Source organism: Ochotona curzoniae, unplaced genomic scaffold (genome assembly GCF_017591425.1).
Source record: "Ochotona curzoniae isolate NIBS_2020 unplaced genomic scaffold, NIBS_Ocur_1.0 patch305, whole genome shotgun sequence".
In the NCBI taxonomy this organism is placed as follows: Eukaryota; Metazoa; Chordata; class Mammalia; order Lagomorpha; family Ochotonidae; genus Ochotona; species Ochotona curzoniae.
In genome coordinates, this window is record NW_024466868.1 from 154,982 (window position 1) to 166,374 (window position 11,393).

Below are 11,393 nucleotides of genomic sequence, written 5' to 3' on the forward strand. Positions count from 1 at the left end.
TCGCCAGGCCATGGGACTTTGTGCTCTCTCAAATCTCCCTCAGCAGGCAAGTGCCGCTCACAGTGTCAGGCACTGCGAAACTGGGGGAGCAAGCAGGCAACCCCACCCACTGCAGGGGAGGACTCTGGGAGACAGGCAGCACTCAATAGCAGCCCCCTGGGATGGTCACGACGCTTTTGTCTTCTCTGCTTTTTGGCTTTTCGGTGAACTTTGTTTGGAGGCGGCTGTGGTTTTCTTCCATGTAAAGCCCTCATTCAAGCCAATCTATTTAGCATCAAATAACCATGATTTCTTATTTGCTGCCTTTCTTACTTCCTCCAGCTCCCTGTGGACAGAATGAGACCCGAGAGGATGGCAAAATGATCCAGCTGCCTCCTTGCAAGACAGGGGCTTGGGTTGTGCCAGCCATCATGGCCTGCTACCTCTTGGTGGCAAACATCTTACTGGTCAACCTCCTCATCGCTGTCTTTAAGTGAGTGTGTCATGTGTCACAGTGTTTGGCCTAAGCAGGGGGAGGAGGGCAGGAGGACAGTGAATGCTTTAGCCAACACTAGAATGGGCTCAGCATGTAGCAGAGGGCCTGTACTGAAAAGCCGGTATGCATCCCAGTTGCTCTGCATCTAAACCAACTCCTTGCTGATGTGCCTGGAAGAGCAGTGGGAGATGACCCAAGTGCTTGGGACCCTGTCGCCCAGGAAAATATGATGAAGCTCCTGGCTCTTCATGTTGGCCTGGCTTATTCCTGGCTGTTGCCACCATTTGGGGAGTGAAGCAGTAAAAGGAAGATCTCTCTCTCTCTTAAAGGCAACACTGCATCTCCTCACGTTGTTCCCTTTGTTCTCTCTTTCAGCAACACATTTTTTGAGGTTAAGTCGATCTCCAATCAAGTGTGGAAGTTTCAGCGGTATCAACTCATCATGACCTTCCATGAAAGGCCAGTTCTGCCCCCACCTCTGATCATCTTCAGTCACATGACCATGATCTTCCAGCACCTGTGCTGCCGCTGGAGGAAGCAGGGAAGTGACCCGGATGAAAGGGACTATGGCCTGAGTGAGTTCCAAGTGACAGCCCCAGTGACCCCCAAGCTGTCCCATCTCAGCCATCAGGGAGAGGACATCGATCACCCACTTGCACCTGCGGCCTTAGAAGGCAATGCATGCTGAACCTGGCATTGTCAGTCTCCCACCTCGCTTTATGACATGCAGCCAACCTCCAACAGGGCTACTTTGGTGCCTTCTTAAGTCCCAAGTTTCTGACTTTCCAGTGGTGGTCCTACACGAAACACCAACCATAGCAATATGCACTCTGTTATACATTATCTACCAATCTTGGTGTGAATTGCTTTGCAAGCAATTAAGTTTGACTTTTTCCATCATCGTTTCTGAACCAATCATTTGTTTAAGTCTCAGATATTTTCCCAAGTCTTAGAAGTTGCATTAATCTGAGCTCATGAGGATCGCAGCTGTGCTTTCCATTCAGAAGGCAAAAGAGACTCCCTGCCACGCTCCTTCTAGCCTGGTGTTTCTAAAAGGGGGTGCTGTTGGCCGGGCTAGCACAGCTGCTAACTGTGTACCACGCACCTGGCTTCCACACCCTGTGAACAGTAGCTTCTGGAGATTCCTGACTGCCTCTTGTGTCCCACCCTACGTTTAGAACCACTGGGCATGCAGCCTCATACCAGGAAGCTAACATGGGTTCTCAGAAAGTGTCAGACGGACATTAACCCACAAACAGAGCCTCTGAGGCTGTGGTCCAGGAACCGCCCTCCACACGATCTCCCATGTAGCTAAGCCTTGATCTGCAAAGCATGTAATCGATGCTTCTCTAAATGTGAAGCCCTTCACAGCCTCTCTGACAGAGCAGTGTCCAACTTCTTTCTCAGCATTCAGACCCAGAGGGGGAAGAGAGGTCGGAATTCCAGAATGTCACTCCATCTGAACCACGCATTCAGGCAAATGAAACGCTTGGAGGCAGGGCAAGGCAGAGAGTAGCGGATGAGACCAACTTAGCTTTGCTATCAAGGAAATTCAGCCCGTGAGGGGGAACACAGAGTGCTGAATCAGGGGCATGGGTATGACAAAAACTTCAGCATTGCATGGTATGCTCTCCTGAGGGTTGACTCAAGGATACCAGTCAGTTACAATAAACCATGCGTTATTGGTGGTAGAAGGAGGATCTCACATGCCCACAGAACCCAGGAAGTAGAGTCTGGAACAGCACAGGCAGTAGGGTGATAGAGACCATTTGTACTGCAACACCCACTTCCTTGCAGCAGACACTGGACCAGATGAGAGCCAGCTCCAAGGGGAGCCATAAAAGCAATGCCAGGCCACTGGACACATGGCTGGGTCAGGCCGAGACCCCTTAACTATTCATCTGTTGGAGTAAACAAATTTTTGCTCTAGCTTTTATTTAAAGAACTCAGTGCATTGCCAAGTTCCTGTCAAACCACAGATAAAACACTGTGAAATGTAAATTTCAATTTTTATTATAAAACTTGCCATATTGATGGATTTTCAAAAAAATGGCATCTTAAGAACAACCCAAATATCCATTACAAATAACCAAAGAAGTCAAATGAGGCATGTAAGGTGCCAACAACATAAGTAGCCAGTGTCTGCGAGAAGGCTTCTTTCTACCTTGAGGATTCCGGAAACTGCTTCTCTTCATTTCCCTCCTCCTAGCTGCCAACTTTCCAGTTGTTAAGTTTGGTTTTTTCCATGATCATTTCTGAACCAATTAAATTCATGACTGCGTCTCCAGCATTCCCTCCTGATCAAGCTCTCGTGAACTCTGGCATGCTGGACTGGAGAGGTCTGATCTATTTTCCATGCCCCAGGTAAATTCAGACAGTGGTAACTTCAACCAACTGCGTTGCGGATACCCTCACACGCAGGGCTCCGGGCATCTCAGGCAACCCACGTGGCATCCTAAGGACCCAGGACAGAAGGGGGCCTTAGCCCATTTTCATATCATTTTAACCACTGAGCTATTTCTGCATTGCTGTCATCACTGAGTTGGTTTTCATGCTTCACAATGTATTATGAGTTGTTTACCCTCTATTAATTGAAAACCATGCTACCAATCACTCAAATAAGGAAAGCTTTAATTATCTCATTTGACAGATGGGAAAAAGATAGTGAGCCCAGAACTAGGAACATGGCTCATGGAAGCTAAATGCCCACAGTTCTATTTTTACTTTCAGCTAATTCTTGTCAAGTGGTTTTGTTTCAGGGTTGCACAACAGCCTCTGCACCTCCAGTCATCACATTTACATTTAAGGGAGGATAAAGGGGGGGCACATGAAAAGAAGCAATCACATCTCCAGCTCCTCCCCAAGACACCACCCCTCCCCGCAGCAGCCTTCCATTGCTTCCTGTCCCCAACTGGGTCTTGTAGCTGCTGGCAGCTGCAGGTGAAAATGGAAATGTGGATATAGTTACCTCCCAGCCTTAGAAATCGGATGGGGAAAGGAGAAATGTGGTTGCAAAAGAACTGTCAGTAAGGCCTGTCTATAACCTCTGTCTCCATCATCACCCCAGCCCAGAAATGATCGAGCTCCTACGAAAGCCCTGCGCTCTGAGTGGTTTCCTTTTCACTGAGTTTTGTTCTTGGCTTTCCAACTTGTATTGTTCTGACCAACTCTATAGAAAACCAGATACACACACGTGAACATCAGAGCAAGGCAGCAGATCTCACATTCAGGAGGAAGATGGCAACGCTAACCACCTTACTGGAGTTAGACTTTGGAACTTAGGAAAGAATCAAAGCCCCTCTTCCCAACCTCAGTGTGTGTGTGTGTGTGTGTGTGTGTGTGCGCGTGTATACATATATGTGTTTATACATACATACATATATATATCCACCAACCCAAGTCCATTGCCTGTACTCCTCTGTCCAATGGATCACTCCCTCTCTTCTTTTCACAGAACTCTTCATAACTGATGATGAGCTCAAAAAAGTACATGACTTCGAAGAGCAGTGTATAGAGGAATATTTCAGAGAAAAGGATGACCGATTCAACTCATCCAACGATGAAAGGATACGGGTGACTTCAGAAAGGTAGTTTTCATGGGCCCATGCCTCCCACACACCTTTTCTGTCATGCATATACCATCAACCAAATTTTCTTACACACATCTCTTGTGTAATTTGTCTCAGAAATCATGGAGGTAATAAAAGATACAGGGCACATCCTAGCATTCTGCAGATCAGAACTCCAGACTTACAGGTGCAGGCCTTGGCAGTGCAGGCTGTTGCGTGTGGAACAGGGCTGAGGTCGCTGGCTCAGGCCATAAGCCAGCAAATTCTGAGCCAGATACACAGCCAGCAAAGATGCCTCAACTCCAGGCTCTCCGACAGGTTTGTACATTGCATAAACCCCTGAGCACCTTTCCCAGGGGACTAGAATGGCCTTAATGTCTAGCTGAGAAACTTGCTCAATGCCTTCCAAACTAAATACTTATCAACTAGTTATAATAATCATTAGCTGTCTCTTTTTCCCCCTAACTGCTTTGTTTTGCTATTTTATAAACAGGTCAAGTACAAAGAAATAAAAGCAGATTTCTCTACTCAATGATTATGTAGTTTTAGTTCTCACTGACAAAACAGGTAGTTTAAGTAGCAAAACTCTAGGGAAAAATATCTCCCTCTGGGGCCAGCTTTTTGGTGCAGTGTGGTAAGAGCTGCCTGGGGCCAGCTTTTTGGTGCAGTGTGGTAAGAGCTGCCTGTGACACCAATATCCCTTTTGATACCAGTTCAAGTCTTGGCTGCTTCCTTTCCAATGCAACTCTTCTGCTAACATGCCTTTGAATGCAGCAAAAGCTGACCCAAGTACTTGGACCCCTGCACCCATGTGGGAGACCCAGATGGAATTCCAGGCACCTGGATTCAGGCTGGCCCAGCCCCAGCTGGTTGCCTGTCACAGTCATTTGGGGAATGAACCAGTTGATAGAAGATCATTCTCTCTCTCTCTCTCTCTCTCTCTCTCTCTATATATATATATATATTTATATAGACATATATATATGTCTCTATATATATATATATCCCTGCCTTTCAAATAAATAAAAAATTAAGTCTTATTTAAAAACAGAGAAATCCCCAAATGAAGAAAATCCCTTAAAGCTAACAATTCGCCTTTATATAAATGGAATTGTTTTCTTATGGGTCTTATCTTGCTGTAGCTTGATAAAACCTTCTTCATGGGCTACAATGTTCAAAATCCAGTGTCCCAAGGAGTATTCAGAGTGTTTGCAAGGCAATAAAGTCACTTTAAATTATAAGCATTTGCAGCATAAAAATGGCGGAGCGAATTATAAAAAGTGTAGAAGGATGTAAGGCACTGGTTGCTGATTTTAGTCTCTATGGCCCAGAATGCTAAGATTCAAGGCAGTCACGTCTAGTCTGCATGAAATGGCATTCTGTCCGCTGATCCACTTCCGTCTGCAGTGACCTGTAGACACTGCAAGGGGCATTTCATCCCTGTCCCTGGTCCTGTACGTCTTGGTAAGAAGTTTCCTGTAGCCGTGACACCGAGTGATCTAGGTGATTTCATTTCTACGTACTAGCAAATATTAATAAAGCGGAAAGCCATATGCAAAGTCCACACAGACCTGTCACTGCAAAATAGGGTGTTCTAGAAGAATACTAATCCTGCCACTGCCTTCCACATTCAATGTATTTATACTAATCATATTTGTGAGATCTGCTTAGAAAAACAAATATGCTGCCTTCATTAGTGAATTAAATGGGCGATTACTAAAGCACACTTTAGGTATGTAAAGAATTACATGCAAGTGTTCAAGAGATCATGAACACCTCTTAGAAGCCTGTTTCTGAAAAGAACTTGTCCTTCTCATTTCTCAGATGGCAAACACCCAGTGGCTACTTAACAAATAACCCGGATACCTCTAAAAGGTGATGGCAGATGCCTGAGAAAATGATGCATGGATTTCAACTTTTTGCATCAAAACATTGAAACTTGCATTTTTTTTTCCACGGACTCTTTGAAATGTGCTCCTATGTCATGAACGACTGGCAGGCCTTGGCCTGGGGTAGGAGAAGGGAGTGCAGAGAATGTTGCATCTCACTATGCCTGCTGGAAGGGACCGTCTCCCGGCAAGGGGGAAGCATTGCTTACAGGAGAAATCTATGAACAAACACAGGGGAAATGAAACCTTTTTCTATCTGAGAAAGTGTTTCACATTCATGAAGACCACTGTCACCACCCTACCTCGCCTTGTCTTTTCCAGATGAAATACTCCACAATGGGTTCACCATTTACCCTGCTTTCCAACAGACCGCACAGGCTGCTCACTTTCTCAGTACAAAATACACTTGAAGTAGTCAACATCACATATTTAAAGAATTTCAATGTGATGTCTACATTGAGCTTAATTCCCTGTGTTGCCGTTAGCTCCTGGATTTAATTCCTCTATTCACTCACTCGTTGGCTATTTAGAGCATGCACTGTATTTTGGATTAGTACTTGCACAGTAGGACAAGCAGTTCTTTCCGTGGCATAATGGCAAGAACACAATAATGGAAAGATTTAATGCTAATTGTGCAGTAGCTAGCTGTGTGATTTTAAGTAACTTAATTAACTCCTCTGGACTGTGTGCCTATCTGTAGACCTCACTATCTAGTATTAAAAGTTACTGAGGTAACATATAAGGGTATTCAAACAGGTCACAGAATAGAAAGCTGATGTCCATTTTAGTACAAGGAAAATCCATTCATAATTTTCTCATACAGTTTCCATTAACTTAATCATTTTATTTCTTATGCATTCCTTTGAGAGAGAGACAGAGCTCCCACTTGCTGGTCCATTTCCCTAAATGTTTACAGATTAGAGGTGGGTTAGTCCAAATCTTAGAGTGAGAAGCTCACCTACCTAACCACCTGAACCCTTACCACCGCCTCCCGGGTGCACCTTAGCAGTGACTCAGGAGATGGAGACTGCAAAGGAGATGGGCTTCACTTTCTCTCTCTCTCTCTCTCTCTCCCTCTCTCTCTCCCTCCCTCCCTCCCTCCCTCTGTTTCTCTCTCTCTCTGGCAGTCACTCTGCCTTTTAAGTAAACAAATAGCCTTACAAAAGAAAATCCTGCAGAGACAAAGGACCTTGAAAATGCTCAACAGACTCATCCACAGCCAAGCATGTCCGTGCTCCTCCAGGTGCTTGTGAGGAAGCACTGTATCCACTTACTGAAGCTTACTGCATCCCAAAAATAAAACTGCAGTACTTGCAAAATCAAACACCACAGTTTCGATGTTGAAAATTAACCGTAAGCCTATAAGGCCAACCCACTGTTGGTATCTGTTTCTTTGGTGATAGTTACACAACAAAACGAAGTGAAGGAAGGAATAGTTGGCATTTTCCTTTGGAATTAGCCAGGTTACCTGAGCAAATCCTGTGGGGTTTGCCAGACACAGATCTGATAATGACTGTGAGCCTGGGCAAAGAAAGAGCAAAACAAAGAGGTCTGGAATAAGGGGAGCAGCCCAGGGCCCAGGCTAGAGCAGGGAAACAGGGGAGTCAGGGCAGGGAAAGTCAACTTCTTCAGGAGAAGCCTGGTGGTCCCCCAGGGGTGGCATCCGCATGCTCCTAGATGCTGGAACAGAGTGTGTATTTCTCCAAGGTGGAGGCAGTGCTGGCATATGTAGCTGTACCACCACACAGCTGTGGAGACCCAGCTGCAATCCCCCATGCGCATGGTCTTCACGCAATTCCACACTCTGAATTAGGCAATCTCCTGTTATATCCCAAGACTGGAAAAGTCGCTCTGTGTGGTCCAGATACACGTGAACAGGTCTTACTCAGTTAACACAAGGTCTGTGTTGGGCACTTAAAGGAGAACATTATCAAATCTATACTTAAAATATGCAAAAGTTTGAACTCATGCCATAACCTGGCTTACATTTGTCCTAAGATAATTAATGCAACCTATTTAAAATGGTGGCTACTGTCTGTCATTAAATGGCCAGAGAGAACACTGAATTCAAGTTCACAACTGTTACAGACTCAGTAAACATTGATTGGCACCTGGCTGCACTGGGCTGACAGCATGGAAAAGGAAATATTAAAGAGGCTACACCCTTGAGGCTCTATGAAAGAGGGTGGAGATATTTAGAAATAACCATTATATGGGAATCTGTGAACAGCTACCCAGAGAGAGAAGTACCACAAATGACCTGGGTACTCACAGTTACATTTCTTGATGTTTCCTCTATAGGGGAAAGGATTGGTTTAGATGGGAACAACCCCACATTAACTCCTCTGGAGGCACTGACTCTGAAAAGATGAGGTGTGCTTGCTTGGGCAGCAGATGCCAAAAGACCTTCCTGAATAACAACAACAACAACAAAAGCACTGTACAGATGCAAAATAAAAATTATTCCAGTCCACTGAATACAAATATCATATATATCCTCTAATTTAAAAAAAAAAAAAAGCCGCATTTTAAAATTCTGTTGCAAGATCGAGTGAAGTCATCCAAATTGAGTAGTCATCCAAATGCAGCATTCTTATGTTTGCCAGCAACGCTGATAAGCCAATACTCCCACCTTTATGTGGCTCACGAAGCCCTGTGCTAAGCCTCAGCTAGGCTGTGGGGCAGCAGGAGGGTGGGACTAGGGCCTCATTCCACTGCAGCAAGGGCTGCTCCACCCTGGAGTGTGCTTAACCAGACTGGGCATTTCATCTCATTAAAGGAACAAGTAAGAAGGGGGACTGGTTGCTAACAATCACTGAGTCAGATCACCTTCAAAGCAGTTGACAACGATTTGGATTTGGATTCTGGGCTTGCGGGTGTCAGTATCAATGCCCTCCTCCATCTCCCGGCTTCTCCAGTTCCCCTCTGGGAGGCGGGCCACCATGACACCCACAGCTGACCATGCCTCGGGCCCTCTCCGTCCTCACTCTCTGTAACCTCGCCAAGGAAGCCATCCTCGCTGACCTTCATTTGCTGTCCCTCACCCAGGGTGGAGAACATGTCCATGCGGCTGGAGGAAGTCAACGAGAGGGAGCACTCCATGAAGGCGTCGCTGCAGACCGTGGACATCCGACTGGCACAGCTCGAAGACCTCATCGGGCGCATGGCCACCGCCCTGGAGCGCCTGACCGGGCTGGAGAGGGCGGAATCCAACAAGATCCGCTCACGCACCTCCTCAGACTGCACCGACGCAGCCTACATTGTGCGCCAGAGCAGCTTCAACAGCCAGGAGGGGAACACGTTCAAGCTCCAGGAAAGCCTGGACCCTGCAGGTGAGGAGAGCATGTCCCCAACTTCTCCCACCTTAATGCCCCGTATGCGGAGCCATTCTTTCTATTCGGTCAATGTGAAAGACAAAAGTGGGATAGAGAAGTTGGAGAGTATTTTTAAAGAAAGGTCCCTGAGCCTCCACCGGGCCACTAGTTCCCACTCGGTAGCTAAAGAATGCAAAGCTCCCGCAGCCCCCACCAACACCTTGGCCATTGTTCCCGACTCCAGAAGACCGTCCTCCTGTATTGACATCTACGTCTCCACCATGGATGAGCTCCACTGTGACGCAGACCCTCTGGACAGCTCCATGAACATCCTGGGGTTGGGCGAGCCCAGCTTTTCAACTCTCCTGCCTTCCACAGCTCCTTCAAGCAGTGCCTACGCCACTCTTGCACCCACAGACAGACCTCCAAGCCGGAGCATTGATTTCGAAGACATCACCTCCATGGACACTAGGTCATTCTCCTCAGACTATACCCACCTCCCAGAATGCCAAAACCCATGGGATTCAGACCCTCCAACGTATCACACCATTGAGCGGTCCAAAAGTAGCCGCTACCTGGCCACCACGCCCTTTCTTCTAGAAGAGGCTCCCATCGCGAAGTCACACAGTTTTATGTTTTCACCTTCAAGGAGCTCCTACGCCAACTTTGGGGTGCCCGTGAAAACCGCGGAGTACACCAGCATCACAGACTGCATCGACACAAGGTGTGTCAGTGCCCCTCGAGCGCCCGCAGACAGAGTGCCGTTTCCTGGTGCCCTGGGAGACAAAGTGGAGGACTTATCTTGCTGCCATCCCGAGCGAGAGGCAGAACTGAGTCATCCCAGTTCCGACAGTGAGGAGATCGAGGCCCGGGGCCGGAAAGCTGCCACGGCACTTTCCTCCCAGGAGGGTGAGAACGCAGACAGAACCCTGTCCAACAATATCACAGTTCCCAAGATGGAGCGTGCCAACAGCTACTCTGCCGAGGAGCCAAGTGCGCCGTATGCACACACCAGGAAGAGCTTCTCCATTAGTGACAGGCTCGACCGGCAACGCAATGCGGCCAGCCTGCGGAACCCCTTCCAGAGGAGCAGGTCCTCCAGGCCAGAGGGCCGAGGGGATGGCCTGTCCATGAGGAGACTGTCCAGAACCTCGGCTTTCCACAGCTTTGAAAGCAAGCACAACTAGACCTTTTCCCACCCCTCTCCCCTGCACTGTATGAGGCTCAAGAGTCCAGCCCTTAAAATTCTCCCCAAACTCCAACTTTCCCCACATCCCTTCCTTGAACCACACTCACTTTATGCTTAGCTGAGCAAAACAAGCAATGCTTTGGGAGGTGTTCACTCACAGGTGACTTTGGGGCCACAGACCCAGGAAGCTCCTGCTCTGGCCCCGTGCCAAGCACAGGGAGTTGATGCCATGTTCACACTCGCTGGGTAGGGAGGGAGAGAAGGGGAACAGGCGCTGCAGACCACCACGAGCTCTGGGGAACCAAGGGGCTTCAAGCATTCTTCATGCCAAGAGGCATTACTCAGAGTTTTAGGATGCAGGGCTAAACTGCAGAATAAAATAAAATAGCCAGCCTACAAGATGAGATATTCTAAACTTCCATTCTGTTTTCTTTTCACATTGGCTCCATCACTGGTGACTGACGAAGAGCATCCTTTTTATTCAGTGTAAGCCGGCAGCAAGCAGTTCTCCTAACGTCCCACATCCTTCTCATGCCAACACCTGTGTAATTGGTCATTATAAAGAAAACACAAGGTAACAGTCACAGTTCACCTGTCTCTTCTGTATTCACTTCTGGTACCACAACTGTTGATCTTTTTTGGAGACGATAAGGGAACGGAAATGCCTTCTTGCATTGCAATCAAAGTGAAAGAGGAATTCATGTCCAAAAGTCATGTGATCTATCACATACAGTGGGCGTTCAGGTAGAGTCAAGCAAGCTCAGGATGAGTGGAATCAAATAATTTTATATCTTTAATTTATTTTGTATCTCACCTGTCCATCAATGAATTCACTCATCGACTACGGAATAATGACCTTTTCAAAAGAAAGTGGCAAAACTGACCTAGAACTGCCATAAGGGACATCGCGGTATTACCACTCGTGTCCTGTGCAGTGCTGTTCTGTGGCCTTGACCA

The 11,393-nt window shown here is 47.0% G+C and overlaps 1 protein-coding gene across 8 annotated transcripts in view; it reads left to right on the plus strand.

Moving 5' to 3' along the window:
* The window catches only part of LOC121167073 (transient receptor potential cation channel subfamily M member 3), a 164,445-nt gene extending 153,741 nt beyond the window's left edge, over positions 1–10,704 (plus strand). For 7 of the 8 annotated variants that reach the window (XM_040996445.1, XM_040996446.1, XM_040996447.1 and 4 more), the window contains 4 exons: positions 322–472; positions 851–1,050; positions 3,930–4,062; positions 8,982–10,704. In XM_040996445.1, coding sequence (XP_040852379.1) covers positions 322–472; positions 851–1,050; positions 3,930–4,062; positions 8,982–10,434 — 1,937 coding nt within the window. In that variant the 3' untranslated portion in view covers positions 10,435–10,704. The remainder of the gene's footprint in view (positions 1–321; positions 473–850; positions 1,051–3,929; positions 4,063–8,981) is intronic. The other variant, XM_040996452.1, reaches the window with a different exon arrangement.
* Positions 10,705–11,393: the final 689 nt, after the last annotated feature.